This window comes from Pungitius pungitius, chromosome 14 (assembly GCF_949316345.1).
Source record: "Pungitius pungitius chromosome 14, fPunPun2.1, whole genome shotgun sequence".
In the NCBI taxonomy this organism is placed as follows: Eukaryota; Metazoa; Chordata; class Actinopteri; order Perciformes; family Gasterosteidae; genus Pungitius; species Pungitius pungitius.
This window is the reverse complement of record NC_084913.1, coordinates 12990501-13006002: the sequence shown is the minus strand read 5'-3', so window position 1 is coordinate 13006002 and position 15502 is coordinate 12990501. Positions and strand designations below refer to the sequence as shown.

The 15502-nt window shown below is 44.3% G+C and overlaps 2 protein-coding genes across 3 annotated transcripts; one reads left to right on the top strand and one right to left on the bottom strand.

The window, feature by feature from the left end:
• The first annotated feature begins 109 nt into the window (after positions 1-109).
• Positions 110-5547, top strand: sav1 (salvador family WW domain containing protein 1). The gene is made up of 5 exons (XM_037486205.2): positions 110-414; positions 1481-1993; positions 4129-4399; positions 4585-4740; positions 4928-5547. The coding sequence occupies exons 1-5, from the start codon at positions 321-323 to the stop codon at positions 5139-5141; spliced, it is 1248 nt and encodes a 415-aa protein (XP_037342102.2). The 5' UTR covers positions 110-320; the 3' UTR covers positions 5142-5547.
• Positions 5548-6519: 972 nt separating this feature from the next.
• Positions 6520-15469, bottom strand: atl1 (atlastin GTPase 1). Of its 2 annotated transcripts, none has more exons than XM_037486203.2 (14): positions 15150-15469; positions 13441-13691; positions 12871-13005; positions 12386-12490; positions 11708-11758; positions 11412-11468; positions 11173-11265; positions 10945-11083; positions 10642-10769; positions 10383-10439; positions 9969-10040; positions 9458-9889; positions 8836-8850; positions 6520-8347 (listed from the first exon to the last, which is right to left on the bottom strand). In XM_037486203.2, the coding sequence occupies exons 1-14, from the start codon at positions 15187-15189 to the stop codon at positions 8231-8233; spliced, it is 1692 nt and encodes a 563-aa protein (XP_037342100.1). In that variant the 5' UTR covers positions 15190-15469; the 3' UTR covers positions 6520-8230. The 2 variants fall into 2 exon arrangements, with proteins under 2 accessions (XP_037342100.1, XP_037342101.1); XM_037486204.2 differs by having other exon boundaries at positions 15156-15468.
• Positions 15470-15502: the final 33 nt, after the last annotated feature.

Below are 15502 nucleotides of genomic sequence, written 5' to 3'. Positions count from 1 at the left end.
TGCAACACAATATAATTGCAAGAAAAGTACAGATAATATATCATATTTGTCACTTGTTGAATCCGCCGGGTGGGCAGGACAGCGCGGTACCCATTCCCGGTGAGGACGGGCGGTGGGAGGGGCGCGCTGCCCCAAAGCGGACCGGACTCCCGGAGGAAAGATCCAGGAGCTCAAGTTAGCTGGCTAGCTAGCTGCTAGCTAATCCGAAGCATTACGAACGATATGTTCACTCTCCGCGCCTCGCTAACGGAGCAGGGTGGTTGCACAGTTGACGGGTTGTGCCATGACATTCGCTGTTGATGTTCGCCGAGCCTTGAGTTATGCTCTCACGAAAGAAAAGTAAAAAAGAAGCGTCGAAACCAGCCGAGGTACACGGGAAATATGTGAAGAAGGAAACGTCGCCGCTCCTGAGAAGTAAGCGCAACAAGTCGCAAGCTAGCTTCGAAGTTAGCCTGCTAACAAGTAGCATCAGTTGACACTTTTTTCTTTGCCGGTAACAAGCGAGCTTAATACTAATGACCAACAAGCACAACGTGTGGAAACGGAGCCACATTAATGCGGCCTTATCATCGAGTAACCGACCGCTTAATCCAGTTTCTTTATGCTTTAAACAGATCGCTTAGCGGTTGGTCAACCAGGCAGTTGAAGTGCTAGCTAACGTTAGCTTCGATAATATCAGCTGAAGTGTCAGAAGTTTAACGGTAACAAGTCATATTGATAATAACATGGTAAACCTACCTAATGGAAAAAGCATTTGACTTTTAACAAGCTTTTATTTGAAACCGTTTTCCAGCGCCACATTTAGTGGCTTAGTCTAAAGTTCGATTTGTTGCTCATGTTTGTACTTAGTAACGTTAAGTGATTTAAAGTTGTCATAAGTAACTTAAGTTGACTTGTTGCATTGTTCTTTCAGAGACATTTAATTGGTATGTAATTTACCTTTTTATCGTTAGTGGTTTACACATTTGTTTTACTTTGCATTCATTAGCATTCAATGTGTAAACATTTACTTACCTGTAAAATCTCTAAAAGTGAGGGCCCGTATTTTGAATAATAGTCAAAATGTATGTATATTTATGTACACTAGTCTTGTCATGCTGACAGTCTGGTCCGTGTAGCAATGAGTTTTTTTACTGTAGAGTATTGTTCCAGGTGGAGCTTTTGAACTACTCTACATTATGTATTGTTTGGAAATTAAATTTACATTTGACAATAAGTTATATTCTAATATTCTACATGACTGTTTATTTGATATAGACCGATCATAGCATGGGAACATATTTTGTCCTGAGGTGTAATGGGGCAAAGAAGTAATAGAATAGAATAGAAAAGAATATTGCAAGTATCCTCAAACTGTACAATAGTATTTGATGACTTCCTCAAATAATTCTTTGTTATTTGAGGGGCTTTTGATACTACTCCTGTGCTATTGAATTAAATGACAGTGACTGATGCTCTCGCCTTGTTTACCTAATTGCAGATCTTATGCCATCATTCATCCGCCATGGACCCACTATACCCAGACGTACAGAGGTCCCTCTGCCAGATATGGGGCCCTCCTCCTACCCGGTGCCCCCCGCCCGGGAACCCGTTGTGTCCCGCAACAAGAGTTTTCTCCGTGCCCCCGTGCAGAGGCCTCCACAAGAGGTGGCCCGCAGAGAGAGCCACCGAATGTCTGCCCCTCCATACCTGCCTCGCAGTCTGGGAGACCTGCCTCACGAATACGGAGGCTCCTCACAGTCTTTTCTTACAGACGTGAGCCCCATGTCTGAGAATGGAGACGCTGCCCGGTATTACTACCCCTCTGAACCTTACTATGACAACCAGCAGCACCAACAACAACAACAACAACAGCAGCAGCAGCACCGGCAGCAGCCCATGAGGGTCCCAGACCGCTTTCCTGAGAACTATAGATACTATGAGCACAATGAACATAACTTCCAAAGACTTCCGCGACAACACACTCCCCCAGCGCCAAGCAGACCTCCTTCAGGTAAACATTTTTGCCTCTCGCTTTTGACAGTATTTGTTTCGCTAGTTCCTCTTCATAGAGAAGAAAACAAGAGGCAGCAACAGGAAATAGGAGGCACATGCTGTTGTGGCACGTTCATGGCAGGCAGACAGTCTATTGATGGAATAAAATACCATGGCTTTCTACTGCAAACTAGTCCTTTTTGAGGATGAGTGAAAACACAGCAGCATGGCTACAATGTTTCAAATATGTCTGTCGAGCAAGATTTCAAGAAAAGGTCCCAACAAAAAGTAAGTAGCTGTATGATTGTTATTTTGAAGTATCATAGTATAATGGATTGGTTTTGGACCATACCATAAGAATGCACGCCGTTGCTTGTTACTGATGACCTCAAAAGAGCAATTTTATTCAAGTTTCCTCGGCCATTGGAATATTTTTACATTTTTCTCTACATTGTAAACATGATATGTGTGTAATTTCAAAAAGATTAAATGTTTATGGGGTCGGATGAATTTTCCAACCCACTCCAAGCTATAGAGAACCTTTTATTATGTGGCTGCCTTGTCAGCGTTGTGTATATGGTTTAGTAGGATTTCGGGCACGCCTATCTCATATCACAGAGCTGTGTTTGGAGGGAAGCTAAACAAGCTTTAGGGGCTCTGCATTTTTCACCTCTTTGTTTGCGGAATCCTTCTGCCAACAAAGTAGCAATTTGCAGTCCTCCCCCGGTCAAATGTCTCCGCTTCACACTGCTCAATTCCATGAGTCATCTGTGTACGTCAGTACTGTGTTCTGTATGTGTCAACCGGTTAATGCAGGAGCATCCAGCACAGAGGTTTGGAAGTCCTCTTCCTGCAATCTGCATCTTTTTTTAACAGACATTTTAACAATGTCATTTTTTTCTACAAAAAAATTGTAATCTTGTGTATAAGATGCAGTTTGAAGTTATGTTTAATAGTTTTTCATGTCGAAAATCGGGCCGTTTAAGTTAAAACGGGTGACCCCACAAAGTTAGTCATGAGCATTTGATACATCATCAGCATCGTATTCCTTACCCTTACTTTACCTTTTTTCCTGTGTTCCCCGGTTTCGGGAAGCTAAAGAGGAAAAACATCAGATATGCACAAATTACAGTAACTGGGATGCAGAGAAACATTAAATGAAGACAGAGACGTGTTTGATTAAGAGAAAATGTTGGTAACAATATATAATCAGAAAACCACTATTTTCAAAAGATGTGGTTGGCGATTCATTCTTTTTTATACTTTTTTTGGTCCTCCTAACTTTAGAGTTTAGTTTCTTAATATCTTAACTAAAACCTCCCCATCACCAGTTGTAAAAGAGTGGTCTGCTCTCGACTGTATTTAGTGAAATTGCTGCCCTTTTCCTGAGGAAAAGCGCAGCGATGATGATGATGATGAGGTGGAGGAGTGCATTTCTGCGGAGCGCTCGCACATTCCATCCCTTCACTCAGCAGCTGGCAAAGAGCTCCAGCTCTGCTGCTGTCACACTCATGCAGAATTTATCAGATTGTAGCCGCCATTTTGCTCAGATTCCTCTCTCTCCGCACATTCTTCTGTGATTTCAGCCCTTTCGAAGCTCCTCCGGGCTCATATGGTTGTGAGTCGCGATAACTCTCACTCAGTCTAACTCATCCACACGGCTGTTTGCTCAACATTCCTTGCTAAAGTTATGCATTCATTTGAAGTACTGGTCCTGTCGAATGAACCCGCTCAGCCGTCGGCTCGTGCGGAGGGTGTTTGGGAGTTCAGTGGTTTGTTCTCTTCCGGTGAAAGCGCTACTGTGTATGTTTGGCCACGCAGCGATCTCTGCCTTCCTGTCCACACCTAACAAAACTCCCATTTCCTAGCATTCATCAAACCATGTCAGTCTGAATGAGATGCTCCGTCACAACAGAGTCAAAGCGATGGAGCACCCCTGTAACTGCATCATACGTGATTCATTGCATTCCTCCGTTATCCATGAACAACGTTGACTTTCCACATTTGAATGACATTTGGGTTTTTTTAAATGCTGTACATGCCTTTTCCCACGCATTTATATTTCATTCCCAGCGCGCTGTTGGCTCACAGCTGCTGTAACTGTCAGAATCCCTCCCTCTTGGTTTCTAAAACGAAATGTTTGCTTTTTCTCAGGCATAGGTCGAATACAGGCCAAGTCTCTGGGGAACCTCTCCAATCTAACTGGGGAGGACATGCCCCTTCCGGGCGGCTGGACCGTTGACTGGACCATCCGTGGCAGGAAGTACTACATTGACCACAACACAAACACTACGCACTGGAGCCACCCTCTGGAGAGGGAAGGGCTCCCCCCAGGATGGGAAAAGGTGGAGTCGGCTGAGTTCGGGGTCTACTATGTGGATCACATCAATAAGAGGGCTCAGTATCGACACCCCTGTGCTCCGAGGTACGTCTTCAGACTGGCAGGAGACGCATGTCGTGTGCCTCTTTATTTGTCCCTCGCGGCCTTTAATGCTTACCAGAACATCTCCACGTTCCACCTGGATCACCAGCACACACATTTTAAGACGACTAAAATAGTTTAACATGTATTTAATCTTGTATGAATTCTACATAACCTCTTTGTCCCAGTGTGCCTCGCTATGATCAGCCTCCACCGTTGCCGCCCCCTGTGACCTATCAGCCGCGCCCTGTGGATAGGAACCAGCCGGTGCTGGTCCCAGCAAACCCATACCACACAGCCGAGATCCCCGACTGGCTCCAGGTGTACGCCCGCGCCCCGCTCAAGTGAGTACTTGTATTCCCTCCGATAGGTAGTGGTAACACAGCAGTTATTTCTTTTTGATAGTTTTTTTATAAGAAAGATCCAGTAACGAGTGGCCTTGGTTGGTAATAGGAGAAGTAGAAATATGTGTTGTCCAACACCTCTCAAATACCTGTGATGGTCACACAAATATCTTTCCCTCTACGTCAGGTATGACCACATCTTGAAGTGGGAGCTGTTCCAGCTGGCAGACCTGGACACGTACCAGGGCATGCTGAAGCTGCTTTTCATGAAGGAGCTGGAACACATCGTCAAATCCTACGAGGCGTACCGGCAGGCGCTGCTGTCAGAGGTGGAGGCTCGCAAGCAGCGGCAGCAGTGGTACGCCCAGCAGCCCAGCAAGAACTTCATTGGGAACATGTGAGTGTGTGTGTGTGCGCGTGCAGCAGGGGATGTCGCGCTGCCACTCCTCTCTGAGGTTGCCACAGTTTGGGAGTGGTCAGGGTTTTCCTTTGAAATCACAATGGACTCTTAAATGCTTCTTCACCAAACACATCTGTGCCTTCGCTTGATCCAAATATATCAGCCAGGAAGTCAGGACACACATTCGAGGGGCCCATTCCCCTCCCACCAAAGTGACCATGTGACTGAAAAAGCTCCAATGAAGAAGAATAACATATAATGTACAACAGCTGGAGGAAATTGTGGTGCCATTTGCAGCCCAGAGAACTGAACCGCTGAATGGATTTCTGCTTTTAAGACTCAGGACAGAGCAAAACTTTTGTTCAAAAACATACTGAGATTGTGCCTTTTTCTTTTTTTTAATAAAATGCAGCAATTTTAATACCAGTTTCTCAGTCATTATTTCCTATTGGACAAAATGACAGGCAGTTAAATCTAATTTGTACTTCTTTTTTTTTGCTTTGATAACTTTATAAACTAAAACTACATCATAACGTAAAAACTGCATTTCTTTTCCTTTTTTATGACTTCATCCATGTAAGACAATCCACCAAAACTCACTATTTGATTTTTGATGTGAAACCTGTCTTCATTTAAAGGCTTTTTGTTGGAACATTTTTATGCAGTGCTCTGAGCTTCTTTTGGCTCTTGGCATTTGTGGAGGTCAGGAATACTCGTGTGTGTGTGTGTGTGTGTGTCTGTGTATAATGAAACAAATAAGCTACTAGAACTTCACACAACCAAGTTTGCCAAACAAGTGCAATTGAGCTTGTCCATGTTCTGTTGGGATATTTCTTGCCTTTGTATTGTCTTATTTGTATGGACAGACGCGTCACTTCTGTGGAGGAAATGCAGGTTGTTTTGATTGCTTACCATCAGCGTAAGCTGATTTAAGATACTCAATTTCTTTAAGGTGGAGGCTTTGTTTAGTACCATTTTCAGTGTAAAAAAATAAATAAATTAAAATGTTTCAATGGGGATCTGTTTACAACGGTGATCACATAAACAAACATTTCTGGATGTCCTCGAAAGATTTCTGATGAGTCAGCAGTGGGAAATATTTGAGAGAACTACTCTTCAACAAGTCCTTCATTATGCAAGCAGGTCTCAATCACTTCTTTTCACATGGTGTCATCCCTTTGTACATATCTGATTTTGTGGATTGCAAATACAGAATATAAGCAATAAAGTCTGCAGTGAATTTTAAAAAGCCTTTTGGATGTGAGGTTACCTGTTTACCTTCACTTTGAGCCTTAAACAATGGGGAGACTTATTGGAAATACTTCAGATTTAAAAAAAAAAATTAAAAAACTTTAGACAGAAAAGTCATCTCAAACGTATTAATTTGGTCCAACTTTATTAGTTTTGTTTCTTTAACTGCAAATTTACAGTGAGCGTGTGGAAACTTTGCAGTGTCGACTTCCTTCATTTTGACCTTTCAGTACACTCAGGCTCCCACAATATCCACAGCTGGTCTAATGTCCATGGGGGCGGCCTCAGGAATGAATGTGATACATTTGACTTTTTCCAACAGAGAAAATCTTCCATTTAATGTTTAGAGCATTAACGCAACACAATGATGCTACTTTTCTGACTCCTGAATGGCCACAGTGGAGAAAATCTGGGATTCTATAGGCTCCCGAGTCTTGAACTGGACCTGGATGGCTCTTGGCGTGAAGGCCTGATGTTGATTACACGTTGTGGAAGACTCCAGAAGCCCCTCTGCTGCTGCAGTGCCTTTTACATTTCCAACTCCTGAGGTCAAACCGCAGCACAAACTTGCTAAATATGCATGACAGTGTTCCTGTGACCAGTAGAGATCAAAGAGGAATTACAAAATAAAGACACTTGGATGCTGCAGCTGTATGTGAGCTCTACGACTCTGGTTCATTCTGTGAGCTTCAAACAATACCCACAGTTTTAACCGTCTACAAAGCCCAACATCTCAAACGTCACCTTGAAAGCCTTTTGTTTGCTAAACTAATGCAAGCTGTTTCTGGAAACAAAAAGGTCAGGAAGTGCCGGCCTTCTTCCACAGATGGACCAACTTGTGTGAAGATGAAAGATGACCGACATGGAATGAGGAAGTGTTTTGTTTTTTTTGTTTTTTTTGGAGAACCGTCCTATTGCACGGCCTAATAGCAACATGTTTGATTCCTCAGTGGCCACACTAGGTACATTCCTGGGATTCAGTGAGAAACACACAACAATGATTTTTGACCCGCCACCACTACGTCACAATGAAAACCAAACGGGCTCGTTGGCCTCCACCTCAGAGGCGGATCAACGCAGAATTACAACACTGCAAGCGGACTACAAAGTGAGAGATAAAGGTCAGCTGTGTTGTGTAAACTTTTTGCTTTTCCACTGGCACAAACTCCCCGATGCCCGAGTCCTCCCTCAGAAAGGACTAATAACTGCTGTCGCGTGTCTGCATGTAGCCAGGCTGCAGTAGATGAGAAACCATTTGTACGTGTTATGGCACAATACCACTTTGTCACAACTATTCAAAACTTTTTTTTTTCTTTTTTACAAACTATACCTGATGTGAAGCTTAAAGATGACTGACATTAACCACTTACCATGCTGATGATGCTTGTAACGCTTCATTATTTAACATACAGTACATCATTTTGGCTTTCAAACGTTGCAGATCATAGATATTGTTTCTTATTAACAGCACTAGACTTCAAAGAACGGAAACAAACGTCACAAATGGGGATTTAACAGATTTGGCTGACCTACAAAAAGACTTCTGAAATCAGCAGCTGACTGGAGTTTGGATATGCCGAGTCTGCAATAACTGTACAGGTGATATTTGAGTGAGGGACAAAGCCAAATGTCATCCATCGCTTGAAGACAGGCACCACTGAGGAGACGCTGTGACGCTATACGTGAAGTTTACAGTCCCTTAGTCGGTTTAAAGGTACTGGATGTATTTGTGTGCCGCACCAGCCAATAGCTAAATAAAACAGTGCTTGACGGGTGAGGATGTCCCTCCTCCTCCTGTCCATCATCAGGAAGTCCCTCCCGTACTCTTGTCTCAGCAAATCAGTCTCTCTTCTTGTCCTGCTCCTCTGGCGCGTCCTCCGCCCGAGGCGCGCCGGGGAAGGCGTGGTGGTACAGGTGCCTGTGACTGGCAGCTACATTGTACAGCTTGTAGAGCGCCTGTGGAGGAGAGAACTGTATAAGCGAGAGGATTTAACTCCCACACTCCCTCTTGCAGTACCTTTGCAGAGGCGGTATCTTATCCAGAGTGTGATGGAGCAGCATGGAAGTTATTTTACCCGACATGTGGACGGGTGGCTGGAGCTAATGCCTCCATCTGTGCTCTAAGACACAAGAATCCTCACCAAATCACCGCTTTTACGTCCGAGAACACGGAACTGCTGATGTTCGTTCGTTTGAGTCATTGTGTGAATCCGAAGTTACGTTTTGAAGGACCAAAGTTACACAATCTCACTAACTGAGAGGCAGACGTGGAGCAGCAATTCGTGTTTACGTCTGCCATCCGTACAAGGCGCCGAAAATATAACATTTACCTTCATATATTTTATGTTACTAATGATCCATAAATTTGAGCCTGAGACGATGCTCTCCCAAAATAAGCTCCTGCTCGTTTTCATAAATATTCACTCTTTGATTGGTCCACTTACCTCATTTGTGCTTCCCTGCAGAAGCATGAAAAAGATACAAAACAAATCTAAGTGAGCACATACATGCAAATGTCACATAAAGCATGAGCCAATAGGATGTATTATTTCTGTAAACTGATCGGGCCTCATCGGCTGTCACTCGTTTAAAGGGGATTGTTGCCCTCTGGTGGTTTGAAGATCCTGTATCACCCGATTTACTGATGAACGGTATTAGGGCCTTTTGCTTTATATTTCTAGAGTGTTAATTGATGAGTAAAGTAACAGAATAATAAAGAGACACTGTTGTGAGCCGCTCAATTGACAGATTTACTCTTCTGTTCCTACTGTAACATGTTTGGGAAAGTGTGATCAAGTCATTTCAAAATCCTTGACTTAATTAAAGGGTTCTATTATTTAATTTATAAATAATCAGCAGTATTTGATTCCTTTACGAGTAAATCCATCAATGGGAAACAGCAAGAATCACCAATAGGAAAAACCATTGTTAGCTACAAATTTATATCCAGAACAAACAATTGTTTCCTTCTCATTTCTTTTAACCATCATGTTTGTGTATCTAACAAATGTAATGTTGTGTGCCAGGACTGATTTTGGAAGTGAACTTGAACCAGACTCAGCTTACCTGGTCCCACAGTGCACCGGCCACCTGGTCGATGACGGCGCCCAGTTCCCGGTACTCCCCGGAGTAGCGGATGTAGGCCCAGGTGCAGAGGGTGATCAGTGCCAGACCCAGGATCATGTTACACAAGCTGGCAATGATGTCCACGCCCACGAAGCCTGTGATGCCCGCCGCCACGTACATGATGAAGATGACCACGAACAGGGTGGCCGGCGTCCGCGCTGCGTGGAAAATGTTCTTGGAGTCATTGTGCTTGATGTACTGGACAAACACCTCGTCGACTTCTCCCTCCAGCTGCTGCAGGTAGCGCCGGCTGAACTCCTCGCCCCCCATCTTCTTCACGCCCCGAAACACCTGCAAGGCCTCCTCTCTGATGGCGCCGTGGCGGGCCTGCAGCTCGCCGGGAGCCAGGAAGGGCCGGTCCCCCCCGCAGACCTGGGGAACAGAATGGAGATGTTCAATGCGGATGGGTTAGAGCCTTCGAGGTGCACTTGGACATCCTGTTTACGCCTACCTCTTCCATTTTCTTGTTGTACAGATCTTTCGCGGCTGCTACTGCGGCCAGATTATTCGCCTCCGCTGTGGCCTGAGAGGAAGCAGGAGAGAATATAGAGGTCATTTATTTTAAGACACCATTTTTTATTGTTATTATTGCCACAAGGAAACACACAAACACAGAAGGAGGACTCCTTAATACTATATGCATCAACTAGCAGGTGGCCAGTCATGCAGGTGCTTGGCTAAGTCCGTTCATGCTACTGTAGAAACATGGTGGACTCAATGAAAAGGGCCTGTGTACATGTGAAGGGTCCTTCAATACTGCAGCTGATTATACTTCAATTTTACATTGTCCTAAATATATAACAATGCATTTCTACTACATTTCCCACATACACACTGGCCCTTTAAGACGATGGTGGAAACGTACCTGCAGCATGGACTTTGGATGTGGAAGCTCCTCGCCTTGGTAGATTTTGATGTATGCCTGAAATAGATGACAAAAAGCATTAACAGTCACATAACTGGGGGACTTAAATGAAATATGTTGGATCTACAAATGGTTTACTACTTACTGACATACATAAAAGTAAACTAAGCTAGCAGTTCGAAAGTAGAGTTTTAGCTGTATTTAGCAATGTAAATATTCAAAAGAGTAAGTTTGGGTTGGTGCGTCTCTTAGTTCTGACCTTGAAGTACTCCACCAGGCCTCTGCAGGTGATTTTGCTGCCGTTTATCTCCTTCACGTCGATGTTAAGAGGACTGAGGAGCCACGGGACCAGAACCTTCAGGTTGTTTATGAACTCGCCATCAATCTCTAGATGGGGGGAAAAAGAGAAAGTTAACAGTATGGGCCAAACTTCAACATTGTTTGCTCTGTTGCAGCGTGTGAACGATTTAACAGTCCAGAGCAGCAAACCCTCGACCAGAACCGCTACGATTCTGAAACACTGAATGAAATGGTCACATGTTGTAAGACCGAGCAAGGTTACCTAAAATCCTTCCATCAAAGTTTGGATTGGTGGCCACTTTGAGCCCGGGATGAGGCATCAGGAAGCAGGAGATGTTGGTGAAGCAGGAGTGGATGTGTTTACGCACGTTCTGCAGCTCTTCGTGCTGGTTCTCTGAGATCTGTACCGCAAGACACGGCCACGCGGGTCAGCTCTCAGACGGGTGCTAGCTTGGTTTATTCAGCCTCACGTGGATCAGTTGCGACTGACCTTGAGTCTCTTCTCAAGGAACTTCATGCCTCCTTCTTGTCCGTAGGGGAACTCGTACGGAAAGCTCCAGTCTCGGACCAGGAAAATCATGGACTAAGACAACCACAAAAAAGTAACTCATGTCAGGAAAATAATGCACTGTTCATTGTATTATTTCATCTGAATCATAACATTATTTTACATAACAGGCTTAGATGTAATGTAACCCACCATAGGCATGAAGGAGCAGTTTACGTTACCTGGAACGGTTTGAGGAAAGTCTCCTCCATCGCTAGTCTGCCGTACTCTGTGAAAAGCTGAAAAAGGCCAACAAGACAAACGAGTAAGGATGTGAACTGTAGTCATTTATACAAAAGACAAACGGATGCTTAAGGAATTCTATGTGAGCACATTCATCCAGAACTTGGGTCCGAGGGTTTTTATTTCACAGGTTTATGTTTCCGCAGTGAGAAAAGGCACCTCAACAAATAGTGATATGCATCATGTAGACTCTCTCTTCAGCTCTCATTGTAGTCGACCCTGTCGACGTTCTTACCTGCAAGTGCTGAAGGTCATCTTCTTGTACATTCTGTGAGATGTTGTAAACCTGAAAAAAAGATCATTGATTTATCATATCATTTGTTTCACATAGTACATCTATTTAACAAAAAGCACAGGAGCAAAACAGTCACAGACCAGGACTTTGAGTCTGTACTTTTGAGCTAAATGCTAACATCAGCATGCTAACGTGCTCACAAAGACAATGATGTACTGGAATTATCGTTGGGATTTTCTTTTGCTTTATAGGAGGAATTTATTATTATTTTTACACTGATATTTGTACCAAACAAAGTCTAAATAGGATGTGTGGGCCAGGGTATCTCTGCAGCATGACAATAGTTAGTTCAAAAGGGTCATTTGTAAAAACGTTGGCGTTTAACAAATATTACAACTGTAATTTGAGTACAGCGGTCAAGTTTATATTGACTCTGCAGTATCGGTACCTAATTACATAGTAATCCATTTAATAGTTAAGATATTCAATTAAAAATTACAAATGTCAACCCCATAGTGTCATGAAGATTCCTTGTCCGGCCCAGACTGAAGATACCTGATACTGGACAAAAGTGGACCAATCCCCACTAGAACCCGGCTGCTAGTTTGGCTGAATAAACAAACTCATCCATTCACACACAAATGCACACTCTTTACAGGAGCAAATCTGTGAAAGTACCTGCATGGAGCTTATCATGGTGCTGAGTGCAAACACAGTGGCCGAATCCCTCAGCGTCGACTGGCTGTCAAACGTTCCTTGTGTGTCCATTAACAAAACGGCCACCTGTGAAACACAACAGACCAACACACTGAGCAAGGTGGTCTAAACGCTTCCTGTGCCTCCACTGTGCGCAGGAAAGTGCGTCGCAATACAGGGTGCGAGGGATCAGAGGAGCGCTGGAAGTACATACAGTAGTATGTAGTCAGGAAAAATGAGCGATGGGCCGACTGGTCCGTCTGGTTTAGAATGAAGATTTAAATAGAAAGAGACCAAACCTACTCTGATGTAAACATTTAAAAGAATTACAATAAATCTGACAAGGAGCATCACAGGGCAGCTTCCCCTGTCTGTGTTACAGTACAAGTGCGCCATATTGAATAATCTATCATGATACCTTGCTGCACTGTAAAAATAAAGACGGGCACACATTCACAAGACTTCACCTTTCTTCCATCTGGCTTGTCCACCAGGAAGACCTCACTCCAGATCTGGATGCCGGTGGTCTCCCTCTCTGAGCCCCCCCTCCAGGAGAAGCCGGTCAGAGGCTCATCTGCGTCTCCGAGCCAGCCTTCAGATGCCTGAGGACAGAGGGTTTACAGAGGTGACAACAGAGGTTAAATGTTGTTTGCGATGACGTTTGGGATGGTCGGTAAGTACGGGGCCTTCTGATTTTGTTTAGCTGACTTTAGTTGTTTCACTTCATCTATTTTTCTTTTGTTTTCCTTTAAATAACAAAGTGTATAGTATGTCAAGTCTGAGTTCATGTGCGTTTTTGAAAATAAAATAAGGAGCCAAATGCCAGACTTTCCCAAAGTGGCAAGAGTGAATTGCTTCCAGAGAAGAATGCATGTAAAATTGTCCATGAAAATAGGATTTTAGCTTTAGGATGCAAACATCGTACCACCTCTTCTACCTTTTAAGTTGACCTTCCAACTGCAGACAACACAAATGAACGTGTCCCACTTCAGAGTCAGATAGTCAGCTGCGTCGCCTGCACAGACCCAGACACTTACGTGGTTGTACATGTAACGCAGCATGAAGTCCATGAGGAAGGACTTGCCCTTGCGGAAAGCTCCGGCCACAGAGATGGCCACCACCTCTCGGTCCCGGACCTCCTCCGCCAGCAGGATGCGGCTCAGGGCCACCTCGTCCAGCTCGAAGGTGTGGTCGTCTTTGACCAGCAGGACCTGTATGGGTCGGGCTCGTCCATCCGGGTCCTCCTCCTCCGAGCTCCAGTCGTAGTCATTTTTGTCGCCGAGGGACCCTGGAGGGCAGGGCAGAGGGGGGAAAGATTCCAATAATGCAGTGGTGCTCGAAAAAAGCACGCTGTAAAACGGAAACATGAACATTAAATGAACATGTTTTCGTCCAGGTGGTATGTTATGAGCGAGCCACTCATCAGCCAGGACTTTTTCACCGCGGTGAGAAGCAAGCTTAGTGCTCCATTAAGGCGAGGCAACAGGAAAGTTGTGTCCATTATTCCTTCCTGTTACCACCGGATCAATAACAAGTCCTAATAATGAATCGTGCCATGCCATCCATCCCATGTGTTAACATGGCACTGAGGATGTGTGCATGGAGAGCTGTTCCTGGCAGTGACTCAGTGTGTTTCCAATCTCCGCTGCCTCATGTAGAGCGCGCAAGCTGCACGACCATCACATCGGGTAGATTTGGGCTTCCATATCCCACTTATGTAATCTAGGCTGCTTGAATCTACAACAAACTTGTGTTAGACCTTGTACGGTCCCCAAAGCACAAAAGGATTTCTGATTAACAAAAACAAAAAAAGAGAAGAAAACCCACCTCACAAGGCCCCCAATGCAATCTGTGGGGCTGTGATGTTCATTTTGAGGATGAAGATGACAATTCCGAAACTAAACAAAGGCCCGTGAAAGATTAAGCAGGCCACATTTGGCGCGTGCTAAAAGATTAATGCAGGTCGCCAAGAATGCACGGTGAATAATTTAAAGAAGAATCAGCTAAGACCTGAGTCAGTTTGACTCTGTGTCTCCTGCAAAGGCCTCACTCGGCCCGCCTGGTTAACCCGATCTTGCTTCTGCTACTCTTAGTACGGTCTGCTTAAAGTGGGTCAAACCAGATAAACTCTCAAATGACATACATTCCCCCCCTCTTTCCTTTTACAACCCCTAAAACAGTCAGAAAGTCCCTATTCTCTGCCATAAAGGCATATCAGTAACAATTAGGAGGCTGGATATCAACACAATCATGTTAGTGGAGATGATAATGATGATAGCCGCAATGATTAGTATAAAGATGATGGTTATAATGTTGACAAGCTATTAACTGATGCAATATTACATAATTGTATGTCGGATACCTCTAAGAGCATCACAAGAGGCTCAGTGTGACAAAAAGACAAAAACAATTAGAAGGTTTCCAGGTCTTTTTGGGGCCTGCACCGCCCTAGCAGAACATTTTCTGTATGCGGATTAGTAACGTTTTTTTTATTTAATGCTAAATAGAAATGGTCGCTGATGCTTGAGTGGCCGACATCGATGCAGCGACACATCTTTCACCACCAATGACATTGGATACAATCAGGAACGAAATACACCACATGGTGATAGTATTATAAGAATAACAAGCCCTTTTTCGATGGAACAAACATCTAATTGGCTCCATTGCTTACACCCTCGCCTCGACATACAAAAAATATCCATATGCGTCAAGGACAGCGTGAAATATCAAATAGTGTACGTACACTCACCCCAGCTGTCTCTTTCTTTACGGTGCTTCGCCATAACACTGTGCTGATATCCCTCTGTTTGTCCGTTAATGAGCGACTCTAGTCGGTAGTCATGAGTGTCGAGGGGTTGGGTGGATGCCCTGTAGCGCCACCCAGACGATGCTCGGATCGCAGGGAGGATGATGGAGCTTTTATTCCCCGCGTGATGCAGGACTTAGGGTCCACGGCCAGGGGGCGCTGTTGTCTGTTATTCCCACTCAGTGTACTCTAGCATCTTAATAATGCGTGAAAATGACCGTGGTTCAGTGGACACTGCATGCGTGCGATACCGCAGTGTCTTTTGCTATTTCATTTGAGCCTCTTTCATG